This window comes from Desmodus rotundus, chromosome 2 (assembly GCF_022682495.2).
Source record: "Desmodus rotundus isolate HL8 chromosome 2, HLdesRot8A.1, whole genome shotgun sequence".
NCBI lineage: Eukaryota > Metazoa > Chordata > Mammalia > Chiroptera > Phyllostomidae > Desmodus > Desmodus rotundus.
Window position 1 is genome coordinate 159,604,012 of NC_071388.1, and position 19,888 is coordinate 159,623,899.

The 19,888-nt window shown below is 37.9% G+C and overlaps 1 protein-coding gene across 1 annotated transcript in view; it reads left to right on the forward strand.

Moving 5' to 3' along the window:
- PDK1 (pyruvate dehydrogenase kinase 1) overlaps positions 1-17,118 on the forward strand; it is a 31,908-nt gene extending 14,790 nt beyond the window's left edge. Inside the window, exons 9-11 of the mRNA XM_024561514.4 lie at positions 8,278-8,388; positions 12,040-12,153; positions 14,139-17,118. Of these exons, the coding sequence (XP_024417282.2) occupies positions 8,278-8,388; positions 12,040-12,153; positions 14,139-14,279 (366 nt within the window). The 3' untranslated portion in view covers positions 14,280-17,118. The remainder of the gene's footprint in view (positions 1-8,277; positions 8,389-12,039; positions 12,154-14,138) is intronic.
- The last annotated feature ends 2,770 nt before the right edge of the window (positions 17,119-19,888 follow it).

Sequence of the window (19,888 nt, forward strand, 5' to 3'; positions counted from 1 at the left end):
TAAAGCTGCCACTCATGTAGAAGTCTGTGTGTGAACATGGGTTTTCAGTTCTATTACTTTATACCTAGGACTTGAATTGCTTTTAGGTAACTCTGTGTTTAACTTTCAAGGAACTGCCAAACTGTTTTCCAAAATAACTGTCATTTTACTTCCCCACCAACAATGTATGAAGGTTCCCATTTTTCCACATGGTTGCCTACACTTGTTATTGTCTGTCTTTTTTATTACAGCCATTTTAATGGATATGAGTGGTATCTCATTGTGGTTTTCATTTGCATTTCCCTAATGATTGATGATGTCAAGCATCTTTTCATGTGACAACTGTCCATTTGTATAAAGAAATATCAATTAAGATCCTTTGCTCAGTTTTTAAGTGGTTTGTCTTTTTATTGTTGAGTTACAAGAATTTACTCTCTATATATATTTTCTAATGTAAACACTAGTCCCTGGTGAGCTATATGATTTGCAAATTTCCTGTTCTGTGGCTTTTTACTTTCTTGATAGTATCCTTTGAAACACAAAAGTTTTTCATTTTGAGGAATTCCAGTTTTTCTCTTCCTTTTTTTATTGCTTGTGCTTTCAGTGTCATATCTAAGAAACCATTGCCTAATCCAGTGTCACCAAAATTTATACCTGAATTTCTTCCTAAGAGTTTTATAGTTTTAGTTCTTATATTTAGGTCTTTGATCCATTTTTAATTAATTTTTATAAATGGTTTGAGGCAGGAAACTTAATTTCTTTCTTTTGCAAATAAATATCCAGTTGCCCTAGTACCATTTTTTAAAATACTATTCTTTCTTCATTAAACTTTCTTGTTAGTCTTGTCAAAAATCAGTTGTTCATAAAGGTATGGATTTATTTCTGATCTCAATTCTATTCCATTAGTCTATGTATATGTCTCTCCTTATACTTGTCTTGACTGTTAGAGCTCTGTTGTAAGTTTTGAAATAGCCAGTCTTTTTCATTTCTACTTCAAGATTGTTGTGGCTATTGTGGGTTCCATGCATTTTAATAAGAATTTTAATATTAGCACCTCATTTTCTGCAAAAAACCCCCACAAAAAACAGCTTTATTTGATGGGGACTGTGTCCCACGTGTAGATCAATTAAGTCTTCCATTCATGAACACAGTTTCATCTCACTTATTTAGTCTTTAATTTCCTTCAACAACATTCTATGATTTTCAGTGTATAAATCTTGTACTTCTTTTGTTAAATTTTTTCTTAAGTATGTTAATCTTTTGGGGGCTATTGTAAATGGAATGTTTTTTTAATTTCATTGTTGGATTGTTCATTGCCAGTGCATAGAAATATAACTGATTTTTATGTTCTGATCTTGTATTTTGCAACCTTGCTGAGCTCCTTTATGAGTTCTAAGAATTTTTTGTGGATTCCTGAGGATTTTCTATGTACAAGATCATGTTATCTACAAATACAGATCATTTTACTTCTTCCTCTGCAGTGTGGATTTTTTCCGTTGCTTCATTGGTATAGCCAGAACTTCTGGTACTGTGCTGAATCGAAGTAGTGGCAACAGACAGCCTTGTCTTTTTCCTATTTGGGAAAAGCTTTCAGTCTTTTATTTTTTAATATATTTTATTGATTATGCTATTACAGTTGTCCCAATTTTCCCCCTTTTATTCCCTCCACCCTGTACACTCCCTCCCAACCACATTCCCCTCCTTTAGTTCATGTCCATGGGTCATACATATAAGTTCTTTGGCTTCTACATTTCCTATACTATTCTTAACCTCCCCCTGTCTATTTTTGTACCTACCATTTATGCTACTTATTCTCTGTACCTTTTCCCCCTCTTTTCCCCTGCTACTCCCCTGCTAACCCTCCATGTGATCTCCATTTCTGTGATTCTGTTCCTGTTCTAGTTGTTTGCCTAGTTTGTTTTAGTTTGGGTTTTTTTAGGTTCAGTTGTTAATAGCTATGAGTTTGTTGTCATTTTGCTGTTCATATTTTTGACCTTTTTTCTTAGATAAGTCCCTTTAACATTTCATGTAATAAGGGCTGGGTGATGATGAACTCCTTTAGTTTTACCTTATCTAGGAAGCACTATATCTGCCCTTCCATTCTAAATGATACCTTTGCTGGGTAGAGTAAATTTGGATGTAGTTCCTTGCCTTTCATGACTTTGAATACCTTTTTCCAGCCCCTTCTTGCCTGCAAGGTTTCTTTTGAGAAATCAGCTGACAGCCTGATGGGAACATAATCAACAAAAGGAAAAAGCAGACAAAATATAACCAGAGACGTTGAAGTTAAGAACAATCTAACAATAGCCAGAGGGGAGTGGGGAGGAGATAGTGGGGAGAGGGTTTTACATGAGCTACTATAAAGGACACATGGACAAAACCAAGGGGGAGGGTGAAGGCGGGGGAGGGAGGTAGGTAGGTTTGGCTGGGGTGGGGTGGAGGGATGGGGAGAAAATGCAGACAACTGTAATTGAATAACAATAAAAGCTAAAAATAAAACAAAATAAAATAATTTTTATATACTTGTAGTTTCCCACATTTTGTTCTGTTACTAATTTCTAATTTCATTCCATTGTGGCCCGAAGCATAGTTTGTGTGATTTTAATCCTTTTACATTTACCAAGACTCATTTTATGGCCCAGCATTTGGTCTCTCCTGGAGAACGTTCCATGTGTACTTGAGAAAAATGTGTATTCTGCTATTGCACGGAGTGTTCTATAGATAGCTGTTAGGTCTTGTAGGTTTATAGTGTTGTTTAAATCTTCTATTTCCCTGTTCTGTCTAGTTGTCATAGGCATTATTGAAAGTGGGTCATTGAAGTCTCCAACTATTATTTTGTGTATTTTTCCCTTCAGTTCTGTCAGTTTTTTGCTTTGTGTATTTTGGAGCTCTTTTAAATGTATATATCTTTACAATTTTGTGTCTTCTTGATGTATTGACCTTTTATTTTTGTAAAATGCCCTTCTTTGTCTCTAATGACAATTTTTGTCTTAAAATGTGTTTTCTCTGATATTAATGTATCCATCCCAGCTGTCTTTTGGTTTCTGTTTTCATGGTATATCTTTTTTCAAGCTTTTATTTCCAGCCTGTTTGTGTCTTTGAATCTAAAGTATGTCTTGTGTAGACAGCATATAGATAGATGATGTTGTTTGAATCCTTCCTGTCAATGTCCGCCTTTTAATCGGAGTTATAGTTAATGTGATAACTATTAGCGTAGGATTTATTTGCTACTTTGTCATATGTACTCTTGTATCTTATGTCTCTTTTGAGTCTTTATTTCCCCATTATTGGTGCCTTTTTGTTGAAATAATGTTTTCTAATGTACCATTTTAATTTTCTTCTTGTTTCTTTGATTTCTTTGAATTATTTTTTTAGTTCTTGTCCTAGAATTATAAGTAACATCTTTATTTATACAGATTTGGTCCAGACTAATATAAACTTCATTTCAATAGTATACAGGGTGGGGGGAAATATGTTTACAGTTTGTATGGAAAATAATACAATAACTAATAAATAATAATACAAGAATAAACTGTTTCACACACTCACAACTGTAAACCTACTTTTGCCCAACCCTGTGTACATATTTCGTTCTTACATAGGTTCTTTCCCTTTCTCTTTCTATCTTTGGTCTTGTTAGTGTCATGAAACATACATCTTGCCCTGGCTGGTGTGGCTTAGTGGGTTGAGGGCCAGCCTGCAAACCAAAAGGCTGCCAGTTTGATTCCGGTCAGGGCACATACATGCCTGGGTTTAGGGCCAGGTCCCCAGTAGGGGGCGTGCGAGAGGCAACCATTGATGTATCTATTGCACATTGATGTTTCTCTCCTCTTTTTCCCTCCTTTCCCCTCTCTCTAAAAAAATAAGTAAATAAAATCTTTAAAAGAACACACATCTTTATACATTGTATGTCCATCCACACAGATTTATAATTATTTCTCTATGCAATTATCTTTTAAATATGATAGGAGAAAACATTTATAAACAAAAAGTACACTTATACAGTCCTTTATATTTAACTGTGTAGTTACTTTTCCTGGTTGTCTTTATTTCTTCATGTGGATCCAATGTACTGTTTAGTGTTCTTTCATTTCAGGCTGAAGGATCCCTTTCATATTTCTTGATAGGGCGGGTCTACCAATGATGAACTCTTTTGTTTATGTGAGAATGTCTTAATTTTTCCTTCATTTTTGAAGGATAATATTGCTGGATATAGACTTCTTGGTGGTTAGGCTTTTTCTTTCAGCACTATGAATGTTAACCCTACTTAACCTTTAGGTCCTGCTTGTACAGAACCTCAAGGTTAGTCAGAGGTGAAAGCTTAGGACCCCTTCGGTTTTTCCTGAACAGGAGCATAGCCCTAGGCATGATCCTGGCCTTCTGAATTCTCGGGACATTAATGAGCTTTTCTAAGCCCCTATAGACACCTTCCCTAACTTATTAAGCTTTTTGGTTAGCTTATTTTTTGCCTTAACGGTTGTATATTGCCTCAGGTGGTCCTCAAATTAACAATTACCTCTAATTGTTTTTGACAAATGTTTCTGATGATGCGGAGTGGGTGCGTGCAGTACTTTTTGCTTTGGGAGATCAGAATTGGGTCAGAAAATGCAGTGGCTGCCAGGCTGCTGATTTCATTCTGACTGCATATTATTGATGGGGAGTGGGAATAAGGCAAGTTAAAACACCACAAATCTCACTGTTGTTTTTCTTCACTGTTTGCTTCCAAGATTTTGGTTAATTTCTAGAGCTGAACAAAGTTGATTTTGACAACTTTTGCCTTTTTCCTGGTGCTTTGATGGAGGAGAGACTTTTGGGAACTCCTTTCTCCACTATTTTTGCTGCTATCATTCCTGCCATTCCTTGTGAGAAGACTTAATGCTTATTTCAGTTTCCATTCCTTTGTATGTGACTAGTTTTAGTTGAGAGGTTTTGTTCTGCTGGAGCCTTTTAAATCTTTTTTTTTTCCAGCTCTCTTTTGCAATATCATAATGATATGATTTGCTGTGGACCTTTCCTTACTCATTGGGCTGGGCCCTTTAGTGTTTAGAATTTCTACTGTTTCCTTGATACTTTCTACCCTGCTGTTTTGCTTTCTGATAGTCACATTTGGAGATGTTGGGATCATGAAATGATCCTCTCTTTTTTGTATATCTTTTTTCTTCTGCTTAACTTTTTATTCTACTCTGTCAGATTTTCTTGACTTTAAATTCCCAGCCCTTCTACTGACTTTATAGTTTCATTATCTTATTATAAACTTCATTTTTACTATTCTTTTTTATAGTATTCCACTTTGGTTTTATCTTTTATCACTCTGAGAATATTAATGATAGCCTTTTTTCAAAAATTAATTTATCTCTGCTGTCTGCACTGTTATCTCTGAATTTCCTTTTCTCTCTTATCTCTCTTGGCTATTCATTTAAAAGAGTGAGGCACAAATAAATATATGACTGTACCATCTGTTTGGTTCATTCACTGATGGTTTTATAAGGTTGACACTGAAAAAGATGTTGAGTAAGAGACTTTAGGAGCTTTGGGTGGGAGTCAGGGTTGGTAAATTTCCTGCCTTCAGAGCTGTCATCAAGTTAGCTGTGGTTGGTTTCCCTTGGACCTGAAATTCACATGAGCTAGCCCAGGGAGCCCAGGGTTATGAGAACAGGAAGTTAGGGATGGCAGCTCTTGGATGACATTGAGAAGTGGTGATTTCATGCACTGAATAGAAAACTTTAAAAATAATTGGCAAACTTTTTTTCCTCAGCCTTACTGTTGACATTATTCCCCACTGCATATGTCTTTCCTTTTCTTTGGCATAGGCTTATGTTCCCATGAGTCTAGATTTTTTTCTTTAATTTATCTTAATCAGAGATTTTTTGTTTAATTTTCCACATCTCTTTCCCAGTATATTTGTCATCAGAGTGCCACTCTTCTCGTCTTAAAGACACACAGACCAAACATCTGTCTCTCTCTCCCATTTTTTCCTCCCTCCTTTTCCCCAAAGAACTCAGATCCTCTGGTATACTATCATCTCTTACAACTCTCTTGGAAACTCTTTTGATCACTTTAAAAAATCTACTGGTTGCAGTTTATTGTATTTTTGGCTGCAAAGCAAAGGAGGTTACCTGTATTTACCTCTATCAGTTTTTAACTATATTCCTATGGCTTAGTTTACCCTCTTCACCTCTAGTAAGAAGACACCAATCAAAGTCACCTCTGTCCTTTCTGCTCTGCTCCCTGCTTTTCTCATACTCCCTGTGGCTAGAAGTCGCTTCTTGTTTTATAACTGCTGGGTGCTAGAAGGTTAAGGAAAACCAGGAAATGTTTATTGAATTCTACCTTTTTATCTTTATATCTATTTTAGTATGCTGCTTACTTAGTTAATATTTATGGAGCCCTCATATTTCTCACCATGTAACCAGCAAATGTGCAGCAGAGCACTAAAAAATGAATAATTAACACATTGATAGATCTCATAAAATACCCAGACCATTTTATTCATCTTACTAAAATAAAAATCTTTACAGGGCTCTGAATTCATGGCCAAGAAAAGTCCTTGTATATTTTTATACTTCAGTTATCTAATTATAGATATATTAGAGGCAAGTCTTCAAATGGTATTTCAAAGCAGATTTTTATTTTATAAGTTAAAATAGCTATGTGATTTTAATTATGTAAGAAATAGACAATAAGTTCTTGAATGACATTACTTAATCTAACATTGTTTAGTTATAACCTTGATGGGTGCCATAGGAACTTATCTCTTATTTATATCGTTAGCCTATGGTAAAATTGGCTTCCTTATACCACAGTTTCAAAAACCCATTGATGACGTTAAGAGAGGACTTACTGTCTAAACATACTATAAAGATTTTTAAAGAGTATGTAAAAATGAGAAGCCATCTAGCCTATTGACATCTTAATACGCAGCATTCAGAACTATTTTTATATCTATGCATGTCTAAACACCCATGTTTAAAGCAGATTTATTTGTATATGACAACTGTGATAATATTATAGATAGTAGAATCAATTTAGATCTTGTAACAAAGGAAAATGGTTGTGGTAGATTAGATTAGGAAGTATGTAACAGCTGGCAAAGTAGGTCCATATTAATTGTGAAGGAAAACAAAATGAAGACAGTCTGTAAAGGAATCATTGCATCCAGTCTGCCATATGAGTTGGGCTGGAAAATGATATAAGCACTGTACTTCACACACTCACCAGAAAGTTGTCTGGGAGTCTGCCGTGAAATGGCTGGTAGATGAGATTTTAAACACAATGAAGTGGTTCTGCTTTTTCCTCCCTGAAAATGTAAATTATACTGTTGCTTCCCATAATAGAAGTAATTGTGAAAAAAAATTCAGAAACTAAAGACCCAAAAGAAGAAAATTACTCATAATTCCGTAGACCAAAATATTATGTCATTACAGACTTTACAATTTAACTTTTACAAAATTAGAATATAATAAATTCTTCTTCATAACTTTTTTCTACTTAACAAGATTTTGTGCACACCTCTCATGCCAATACATACAGGTTTAGATAATATTAAATGGCTAAATAGTATTCTGTTTTAGAATGTTCATTAGTTTACTAAATAGTCCTCTATTTAGGTTATAATCAAGTTTTAGCCATTCTCTATACTACTGTGATGGATATTCTTTTCTTTTTTTAATTAATTTTTAGAAAGAGGGGAAGGGAAGGAGAGGAGAAAGAGAGAAACATCAATATGTGGTTGCCTCTTACGTGGCCCCCACTGGGGACCTGGCTGGCTACCCAGGCATGTGCCCTGATTGGCAGTTGAACTGGCGACCCTTCGGTTAGCAGCCCGCACTCAATCCACTGAGCTACACCAGCCAGGGCAGTGTGATGGATAGTCTTATACATTCTTTGCATACTCTTCTGATTTTTTTCTTTTTTAGGATAAACATTGTCAGGTCAGAGGGTTTATGCATTTTTCATCTGGTTGTCAAACTGCCCACCATAAAGAAATTATAAATTTCTACTTACATCCAAGATAGGCTTAGTTTATGCCTCATTCTGTGCAATACTGCAGTGTTAGAACGACTTCAGTCGATACACTAAGCCACCACATTGAATTGGTGTCCTGACGGAGTTTATTATGTATTATGTGTTAGAAGTCCAGCAGTGAGGGAAATATTTACACTGGCAACTTCCATTGCATGATGTTCGTGTTGAAAAGCCTCGCGCGCCAGCCAGCAGTTGGACTATGACGCTGAGTATGTGTGGGTATTTTGCTGCTGCTGGGACTTGGTCATAGTGCGTGATTCTTTCTCATCCTAGATGAGTGACCGAGGAGGTGGTGTTCCTTTGAGGAAAATCGACAGACTCTTCAACTACATGTACTCAACGGCACCCCGGCCTCATGTTGAGACGTCCCGCGCAGTGCCCCTGGTATGTGATGAAGAAATAATGAAGTGTGTTTTTGTGAATTGCCAAAAAACCCCAACAACTTGGTTACCAAATAAATTGGTTAAGCCATTGTGTAGGGTACACCACAAGGAAGAAGGGAAGCTATTAGGAAAAAATTTCCTCTAAATTAAAATAGCACTTGGTTATTTTTTCATTTGGTTGAAGAGCACAAGACAAAGAGTATTGTTTTAGAGGTATTGTTGCCAAGCCTGATAGTCATATGTCAGTAGTTTTCATGTGGGAAACTTCTTTTTGACCTACTATTTCTAATGTAAAGACTAAATTAGCAGTTTTACCGGTATCTGATCGACACTGATTTAATCTTCAGTGTTGATTTTTTTTCCCCTCAAGTATGTATAACAGAAAAATCTCATATTCCTAGACCCAGAAATAAGACTAGAGATCTGATCAATTTAATCACCAACCTGGAAATGGCTCAGATTATAGTTGTCTTGCTGATATTTTTTATTCATCCTAATAGACACCTATTTTCAGGTTTAGTAAGATTAGCTCTTGAATTGACTCCATCCTTGTTCTCCATCCCCCAGAAAGGCGCTTTGCCAAATCTCCGACCTGTAATTCTGAAAGCAGTGTTTTTCTAGGTTGGGAATCTTCTCTGGCATATACACTGGAGTTATGCTGTAACATGATAAAACAGTATAAGATGGGTCTATTTTAGATTCTTGGAAGTTACTGGAAGGACTTCATTCTAATAGTTTTACCTGTTATATAGGACAAATTCTGTAGCTACAACTATAATATGGTTCATGTCTTACAAAACTTTTTAAATGATTAATGTAGTAATAAGTTTCTCCAATGTAGATATGTGGTGCCTGGGATGGGCATCCCTGCGCTAAAGGGCAGACAAGGTCAAGTAATAAACGTGTATCTTCATAGATTCTAATTTTGCTCTGGGAGTAAGGGGAGAGAAGGGATATACTGCTTTTGTAGTAAACAAATATCATAGAATTTTTGTGGAGAGGGCATAGCATTCTAGTCCAGACTCGATCCAGACCATGTGGTTCCATTCCTGACTTAACCACATATTAGCTGTGTAGCTTTGGCAAAATTATGGACCTTTTAATGCCCCAGTTTCTCCAACTTTAAAAGTCGAGTTATTGTAAGGGCTGACTTTTACTCTGTGTAAAAATACCTTTCATAGTGCCTGTCACAAAGTCAGTGCCATGTAAGTGTTTGTTGTTTAGGGGGGAAAATTTCTGTGAGTTTTTAAAAAAGATTTTATTTATTTACTTTTAGAGAGAGGGAAAGGAAGGGAGAAAGAGAAGGCAAGAAACATCAATGTGCAGGAGATTCACCAGTTGGTTGCCTCTCGGAGGCCCCCAGCTGGGTTCTGGCCCACAACGCAGGCATGTGCCCTGACTGGGAATCGAACCAGAAATCTTTTGGTTCACAGGCTGGTGCTCGGTCCGCTGGGCCACACCAGCCAGGGCTACAATTTTTGTGAATTTCTAGGAAAACAGGAGACTTGACATGGCACAGGCTTCCCGGTGTGTCTACACAGCCTCACCGAGGGGAAGACGGTTGGGAAGCTCTTGCAGAGCTCCCTCCTGATGTCATGACCACTGTGTAGGTGGACCCAGTAAGCAAACACTGGGGCAGCTGGAGACAGACTGCCTGACATCCACAGGCGTGGTTATCTTGACTGCCTGACTGCTGAGAGCTTCCTCCATGTGGATGCCTTCTGGTGGGCATCTACACGGGTGGAACATCTTCACACTGTGAGCCTGCTCAGAGAGGACCATCCCCATTTCTGTCTTCCAGACCTCCTCATCAGCTATCCAGTTTTGTTTTCTTCAAGTCCCTGACCAGCCAGCCCATTTGCACCTGTGAATCCGTGTAGGTGCTGCATCTCAGGTTCTGCCCACGAGTAGGATTTACTTCTGTCCTGAGAGAGGCTGTAGTGAAAGGGCAGCCCATTGCTGGCTGGTGCTTGCATCCCCTGTAGACCCACTGAGCGCCAGGCCATTTTTCTTCTCTGAATTATCTGTAGGGAGAGCTCCACGAATCCACATGTGTGGTTGAGGGAGAGGCCATGATGAAGCAGATCAGGCCATGCCATCCTGAGCCTCCTGCTTGTGCTGTTTCCTTGGGTCCATTTTTGGAACTAATTAATATATACCAGTCGGGGTCCCAACAAAAAAGAGAGCACATTCAAATTATGATAATAAGGAAGGTTTATTTACAAAGAGACAAATTACAGAGCTACAAGTAGGGATAGTGCAGGGGTCTAGGGCTAGCAGCAGTGGAGCTGACACCATCTAGAATCAAAGGGAGAAGTCAGCAGAACCCACAAAGGGGAAGGTTGCAAAGCAGCTACATAGTAACAAGGGGCTCAGCCTGCCCAAGGGAAGCAGCCTCAGCTTGAATTGGAGTGAATAGTCTCGTCCTGACTCCCTCTGAACTCCTATGGTTTCCCATTGGCTGGACCCACTGGAAGCCAGTGGGCATGGGAATCCATTGACACCATTCATTCAGCTCAGCCTCTCAGGGGAGGAGAAATGTAGAGAATGGATAGTCAATTTGGAGGGGTGAACAAAAACTCTGGTTAGAAAAATCAAGTAAGTGGTGGAGATAGGTATAGTCAGAGCCTGGATTTGTTAATAGCACTTTGATTCCCAAATCCACATTAGCTCTTACCTAAAGTGTTATATGGAATGTCATTGAAAACCCGTTTGGTGATAAAAAAATTGTTTTTACATTTATCTAAATTTTGCTTTGTATTAAAGGATTGGTAGGGTTTATTCAGGTAAATAAGGTCATTCCAGACACTGGGTATAGGATGAACAAAGACACAGAAGTAAAAAAATAGCATATGTTTGAAGAATTTAAGAGCAGGAGCTTTAGTTCAGCTGGACTGAAAAGTGGGAGGCAGAGACCTGATCTTATCAGGTCTTGAAAGCTCCTTTTATAAGCTTGGGTTTTTATTTCAAGCCAGTGGGTGGGGGATGGGGCTGTGCTTTGAAAAATTTTAAGCAGAGAAGTGACCTGTAAGTGAGAATTAAGAAAGTAGAGCTGTTACAGATCTCTCCAGGTTCAGAACACAGACTGGAAATTCAGGGTATGAAGTCACGAGATGTATCTGTTAGGCTGTGACAAGGCTTTTTCTACTCTTGCTCCTAAAAGAGAGAACATGTTTTATGTGATACTGCCCAAAGCAGTATTGGGGTACTCTAGAGCAGGCCAGTGAAGCAAAGCAGTGTGCTCTTCCAGACCCCTAAAGTCATTTTATAGTAGAAAGAAAAATGAAGACTTCTAAGTGACCAGAGGGGAGTCATCTAATGTAGTTCCCAGCTAGGGTCCAGCTTGATCATAGTATTAGCAGGTTTCTTGGATACAGGCGCTGATAGCCCTAGAGTACTCGGTCTATTTTCATTAGATAAGTATTTCAAAGAAATGTTCTTCTCTGTAATGATCAGAATTATAGTTATTAATGGAAAAAAAGTTAGGTTAACGTGGGGCCTCATAAAAACTTTTATGTCTTACAAATTTAACATGAAGCACATGAGCGGACTTTGATCCATCAGTCTTTTGATGTATTGCCCAGGCCTTTGGTTCTACAGATTGAAATTGCAGTTATCTTCTGAATAGAATTTTGTTTTCCTCACACAACAGGCTGGTTTTGGCTATGGACTGCCCATCTCCCGCCTGTATGCACAGTACTTCCAAGGAGACCTGAAGCTGTATTCGCTGGAGGGCTACGGAACAGATGCAGTGATCTATATTAAGGTGGTAACTATAGTTTTCTCAAGTGAATAAGACTTCTTTTGATAAGAAGAAAAGATGCCAATATTTAACTATAATGAAAACTTCCTCTACCTCATGCTATCAAAGTAAAAGTGTATGGTTTTTTACATAGGACCTCATCTTTTTGGACAGATTATCTCCTTAACTCTGGGAAAAGAAATGCTCTTCTCTGTAATGATCAGAATTGCGGTTATTAATAGAAAAAAAAGATGGACTAAAGTGGGGACTCATAAAAAGTTTTATGTCTTACGAATTTAATTTTACATGAAGCACATGAGCGGACATTGATCCATCAGTCTTTTGATGTACTGCCCAGGCCTTTTCTTTGGGTCTGCGGATTGAAATTGCAGTTATCTTCCTTGCAGAAGCTGTACTTACAGTTCTTTGTCTGGCTTATTTAAACAAAGAAACAACCAAGCGCATAATCCTTTTTTATTTTTATACAGTCCTTTACAAATGTATTCTGACTTTGATTTGATACCGATTTTTATCTGACTTTCCTTCATGACTTTTTCCAAAATATTCATATTAGTTTTCCAAGAACCCTCCCCTTTTTTTGCCTGGCATTTTGTTTAAGTTATACCATATTAAATTATGTATTTACAATAACAGATGTAATTGCATAAACAGATTTTGGAACAAGCGCAGGTGACTCTTGGTAAGCCTATAGCTCACCAGGTGGGAGCAGAAACACTAAGCCTACTGGCCTTGGATGTTCCATGTGTCTATGCAGAAATTAGTATGTTTTACAGGGATAGAGAGCACTGAGCCCCATCAATCCACTGGACTGGTTAATCTGTTGATACCTAATTATGTAGTGATGATAGTTTCTTGTTCTGGCCACTAGATGGCACCCATTTTACAGAAAATGCTGAAGCCTTTGGAAAAAGTAAATTTATCTGAAAAGGTTAAGTTCTTTCAAGATCATAGTTCTTTTTCTTTTTCTTTCTTTCTTTTTAACCATCTCAATCTTAAGGAACTTAAAAAGGGCTACATGAAGGCAATATTTTTTATCACTAAATATAACATCTTTGATCCAGTCTATAGATCAAGTGGTGCTGGCAGTTCTGGCATATTTGAAGAGAATATATAGGTGAAAGGTTTTTAGTTCCATTTTGGAAAAAATAGATGACAGGGAGTCTTACGGAATCATTAAAATTGTCAACATCAAATACCTTCTTTAGCATTATCAGAATGAAATTTGTAGTTCAATATTTTCTACATCTTGGGGAATGCCTATGACTTACGGTTGGAACTCTACTTGAATATCCCAACTTGAAGAAGCTAATGAGTTTATTTCAAGTCCCGGTGATTTGCAGGAAGGTGAAACAGAAGAGTGAGTTAATAGGAATATGTTGGGAAGGTGAAATTAGGTGTGCCGCAGACACACATGCTGTAATCGAAACTGGCGGCTTTGGTGGCAGCAGGAAAGACACAGGATCAAACCCAGGGCCGGAAATGGTTCATGCAAAAGCCGAGATGCCTCAGACATAGTTTTATGTATATTGATAGTAATATTATATTGAATTTTTAAAAGTACAGTGACTGAAAAAAGAGTATTTATTCTAATAAATTAAAATACAGTTCATTAAATGATTGTACCATTACATATATTAAGGTACATATGTCAACTTTTTATGTTTATACTTACATGACTTTTTAAATTAATCAACTTCTGTTCTGGGTCATGCTTTATAAGAAGCATGTATTACACTTGTGTAAAATTTCAATCCCGTGGCTTCCAGAGAACTCATTCAGTCAACATGCACACCAGGCAATGCCATAGACTCAGTCAATAATACGTTTCCAGTATGTACATTATTTAAAAATGTATGGAGATGGTGTGATTAATAAAATACAAAGCCAGTAAAGTATTGTTTAATTTGTAGTAACCTTTTGCCACTGTATGTTTTGTTAAATAATGGATTCTAAAAACATGCCAGACTTAGGTCCTGCTTTTCTTTCAGGCTCTGTCAACAGAATCAATAGAAAGACTCCCAGTGTATAACAAAGCTGCCTGGAAGCATTACAACGCCAACCACGAGGCTGATGACTGGTGTGTCCCCAGCAGAGAACCAAAAGACATGACGACATTCCGCAGTGCCTAGATATACGTGGGAGCCCTAGGGAATCCGAATGTGGCTTTTGTATTAAATTTGGAAGGGATCGTGTGGAAAACTACATTATACCAAATACTTCATGTGTCCTTTTCACAACTATTTGGGTAGAATAAATGGAAAGTGAGTTCCATTTTATGCCAATTAAACCTCCAAAAGAATGAAATTGTACCTATTGGGCACTTATATTTTCACAGTTAATTGAACATATTTTTAAACAACTGTAGTTTTGGTCAACTTTCCCCTTTATGGTAGACTTTGGAAGAGTGTAAGTCTTTGGGTTTCTACAGGAAGCTGTGTGGGTTTGTAAAATACTTTTCATTTATGTCTGCTGGAAATATTTTCTTGGTAACACTGATTAGCTAGTTAACCGTTTTTCTGTTGTTTGGTGGAGTTCTGCCATCCTTTACTTAGTACTGGCAACTGTAGTAAGACAGTCTTCAATTTTACCAGTGACTGACTACAGGTAAAGCAGAAGCAGTTGTCCTGTGAGCATGGAACCAGCCACCTTAAAGCATCTACACATGCGTTGTCTTAGCCCTGAAGTTAACTTGTCATTGTAAAATTTTATTGCAAAGGATTATAATGACTAGTTCCCTATGGATCTAAGCCTAGATCATGGGCAGTCTACTTTGTGCTTGCAATTAATGTAAGGAGAAATTTTTATGGTAAAACAAACTAGCAGCTGCCAACATTCCAGAGAAGAAATTGTGGGCAAAGCAGTGAGTCCTCAAAACTGAACTATTGATTGTTGAGATTACATGGGAGAGCTTTTGAGAAACAGCTTTTCTGGGCCCTACTCCAGACACGCTGAATTAGACTCGCTTAAAACATTCCCTACTTGAGTCTGATGCATTACCTACTTAGGGAACCATTCCTTTTTTTTTTTTTTTTCCATCCTCACTCAAGGATGTGTTTGTTGATTTTTAGAGAGAAAAAAACCCAAACTGATGTGAGGGAGAAACATCCATCAGTTGCCTTGAGTAACAGAGATCTTTAGGTTTTGGTTTTCACCTATGCAAAGGTCAGTCTTCTAGACTCTAGGACAGACGCCCTGAATTTCAAGTCTGTTGCCTTTAGAAGCCTAATTTGAAGCAGGAGACAAAATAACTTCTGGAGAATAGTACATACCATAAGGATCAGAACCATAAACGCACATCTTGACAAAGAACAAATGTTTTAAAAGAAGTATCTGCACTTTGTTACCAGAAAAGAAGTCAATTTGGGCTTATCACAGCCATCTTTTGCATTTGCGTCTACAGATACTTTGGTGTAACACGTTATGGTAACTCTGTTGGGCTTTAAAACCGAGACGCGGTGCAGGTGGGAGCACCCTTGGGTGGAGACCCTTCCAGGGTGCGGCCCGGCCTGTTCCCCCGTCACTGCGCCGGCCCAGGAAGTTAGGGGTGTAGTCATGCCTCGTCCTCTTCTAAGTAACAGGGAAATACATGGAAAATAAATTTTACCAGTAAGATTTTAGATGTTGAAGAACAGCTTTACTACTTAAATGGGGGATCTTTATCTGGAAAATACGTTGAGTCGAAACACCTCATTCTCAAAAGAATTCAATAAGCTTAATATTTGTATATACATTTGTAAATTGGGAGGGTTGCTGGAGGGCAATTAGTCTAACCCTGATTCCAGAGCCGATGACGCCGGACTCGTAGCTAAAATAACCACATGCTGGAAACATCTTTTACCTAACCTATTGTTCCTTTACTGTGTTTTGTGAAAAACAATAGTATATGCTAATAGATTATTTTATTCAATGTGTGACGGTTTTTAAATTTTAAAGTACGATGTTCCGTCCTGGAGGCCAGCGATGGTTGTAACACGGCGGGATCACCAGGCCCGGGAGCGCCTTAGGCGCGGGAGTGGGGGGCGGCTGGGGGCGGAGGCGACCTTGGCCCGCACAGTTCCGGTTCCGGTTCCGGTTCCGGTTCTAGTTATCGCAGTGTCCAGATGGAGCTCGGGAACTCCTGACCCTACCCCGCCGACCTTTCCCGGCCTCCGACCCCCAGCCTTCGGGAAGGCACCTCACCTGAGACCCTCCGCCGTTCTGGAGTCTTGTCGGGGCAGCGAAACAGTAGTGCAAACGGGCGGGCGGAGGAAGAGGGTGCACGTTCGACCAGGGAGCCTCGCCCCCCGGCACACCGTTGTTCCTTGGACCTCAGGAAAAAAATTCCTACTCTACTTGTAATGGTAAAATATTTTAGAATCGTTTGAAATCAAAGTATTCACTTTCCTAGATGAAACATTTGTGCAACGGACATAATGGATGTTTTTACTTATGAAAGACTACCCCCACCCCCAAATTTAAAGGTTTCCTTCTTTATTTAAGGGCTAAGAAATCATGTTTTACAGGGAAAGTGAAATATTTTACTTCAGCTTCTTTTTAAAGTATAATGACTCTTTTACCTTGTCATTGTGGAAATGGACAGGAAATTACATACAAAAATATTTGGGGTAAAGAGTTTTGCTAGTTGGTTTTAAATCATTGAAACCTGAATCGTTTTTAGAGTTCTACATTCTTTTGCCCACCAGCATTGAATGTGATGCTATGTAGATATAAAAATATACTGACGGGTAAGAATTGATACTACATGATTTTTATAACCTGGGCATTTAATGAACGTGCCAACATTTTTTAGGAAGAATCGCAAAAATACTCTGCGCTGTACTTCAAATACTGGCTGGCTTTAGAGATCTTCCTGCTCAATAGCAATCCCTTTCTTGCACTGTGAAGTTTTTATGTTCCGATGTGGAAGTTGAAGTCTACCATATGATTTTACAAAATGTTTTGTGAATGGCAATAAACTGAAAACATGAACCAACTTTTATTTTGAACATTAAATTGGGGCAATTTAGGTTTCGGAAATATAATTATGTCTTTTAAATGAAAGTCTTGCATCATCAAGGGTCAACGTTCTGTAGACATTAAAGTTGTCAGTAGGTGGCTTGCACTAACTACATCTCACGATCTTCAGTAGAGGAAGTGTTTGGAATTTAATTTCCAGTGTACATTGTTCTAATGGAGAAAGCCAGAAGGAGAGTTTGTATGGTTTGAGTTATCCTAAATTTTCATTACCCAGACACAGATGACTGCGTGAATGAAGATCTGTTGTATGATTCTTGAAAGGTTATATTTAAGTGTTCTTTGAATAACTTTTCACAATATAAGTAATTATAGAAAAGGTCCTAATTTAATGAGCATTACCCCTCTGCTTGTACCACCTGAAAGTCATATTTAAATTCCTCTGATTGATGCGATAGGACCACAACATCCCTTCATTGTTAAAGGCAAGTCCCAGAACTGAACATCACAGGTGAAGAACTGGGGATACAAACTCTTAGTGTTACGGTCCCTCCTGGCCTTGCGAACAGCTAATCAGAGAGGAAGCCAGAAATCATTCACCTAATTTCAGTTTATGTCTGTAACGCTGTGATACGAATGCGACATTTTAACAGATGAGTGATCCGGATTGAGGTCGCTCATTTGCAAACATGGCTTTTGCTGGAGGAACTTTTTAATCATATATGTTTAACTTCTGGCCCCAATAATTAACTTTCTTACAGTGTAGCCCAATGCATTTGAAAAAATATTGTAACACAGTGTGAAGGCTTTGTGTGTGTGTCAACAAAGAACACACCACGTTTGCTTATTTCTGGCATTTTTAAACGACTGCACCTTTTGTTCCATTTTCACGTTTGGAAAGAATTGTACTTTAATAGTGTCCACTTTTTTCTAGTCTTCACATTTCTTTAGCCATCACTAACCATAGGCTTTTAACAGCAAGAAACAAGATTGCCAGTTTTTGCTACAAAACTTTAATCTTTTTCTCTTGCCTTGGAAAAGCTGTTCTATGTTGAGGAATAGGACAGCTATTTTGTACTTGGTTAAACTAGAGATTTTTGAGCATACATAACACAATTTTTTTTTCCAGTAAGATAAACCAGAGAAACTTACATTTGAGTGTTGTCTTCATTCAGGAGTTGCTTTCTGAAAGTTTAGATGCATACTTTCTATAGTTGTCACATAACTATTGTCAAACATTTTGTAGTTTTGAGTTGAAATGTTGACATCTGTTTATAATAAATTAAAAATGGTGAAAAATGCCTTTAGGAAACAGTTTGGGAGGCCAGGGCATTTTTAAGTTTAACTCAGACATGAAAGGCCACAGTAATTTTGCCATGGTTTTATGCTTCCATGTCTTCCATTATCAAACACTGGGACTTTAGTGTTTGACTTTTAGACAAAAAGATGAGCAGCACACTCAGATGGCTTTTCTAGGTCATAGAATTGAATTTCTCTTTCCCTGTGTCATTTAAGACTCACTCAGTTGATTGGATTCTATTTTTAGTTAGAAAATTCGGTGGCTCCTAGATAATTGACATTTTTGTAAACCACATTAAATGGTATCGTTTTAAATTTCTATAATGAAAAAACATGTCAGTCCCAAATCATGCGAAGTTATTGTGACTTAATTATAATAGGCAAAACTAAACGTTTTCTTGCTTCAGACCGAAGTTTTCTAAAGGGATACAGTTAATAGTGGGTGCTTTTGAGACAGCACACTAAGTCCACTTTTAATTTCCAGTCAGCAAACAGCAGCACTTGATTTCAATTCCAAGAGAAAGTTACAGAGGTGTTCTGTGTAATGCTGTCACAAATACACTCAGAGCTTCCAGAAAATGATTCTTAAGTGAAAACTGAACACAGTCAAATGGGAGATTCTCTGGCTTTTCTTAGAAGGGGGAACATTGTACCATGGTCACGAGCCTTTAACAAGGTAAAAGGCAGCTTGTACTACTACTCTTCGGTGCAAACATCTGGCCTTCTTCCTGTTAAGTGTCATATTAAACACAATCTGAAATTTTATTACTGTAAAGGAAATAAGATTTTATGTTTTCTCTAGCTTCTCTCAGAACCATTCTAAGTGAAGTGAGTATGATTTAGTGCAGTGTGCAGTGTTCGGCCGCAGGCTCTACGCCGGCCACTGCGCTCTATAAAATACAGATCACTCTAAAGAAAGTCTTCCAAACAACCCGAAGAAGTAAAAGGGAATGTTTCCGGATACTGGGTTTATAAAATGGGTATATGCTTTTCTTTTTTTTCTTTTTTCTTTTTAAAAAATATATTTATTGATTATGCTATTACAGTTGTCCCATTTCCCCCTTCACTCCACTCCATCCCGCCCACCCCCTCCCTCCCTCCCATATTCCCCCCCCCCCCCCCCCCGTTATAGTTCATGTCCATGGGTCATACTTATAAGTTCTTTGGCTTCTAAATTTCCTATACTATTTTTACCCTCCCCCTGTCTATTTTCTACCTACCATTTATGCTACTTATTCTCTGTACCTTTCCCCCCTCTCTCCCCCTCCCACTGCCCTGCTGATAACCCTTCATGTGATCTCCATTTCTATGGTTATGTTCCTGTTCTAGTTGTTTGCTTAGTTTGCTTTTGTTTTTGTTTTAGGTGTGGTTGTTAATAACTGTGAGTTTGCTGTCATTTTTACTGTTCATATTTTTTATCAAATGTTCATCACTGGAAGGCGTGATTTATCCTGCTGATTCTACCTGCAGTATTGTTCTAAAGTAA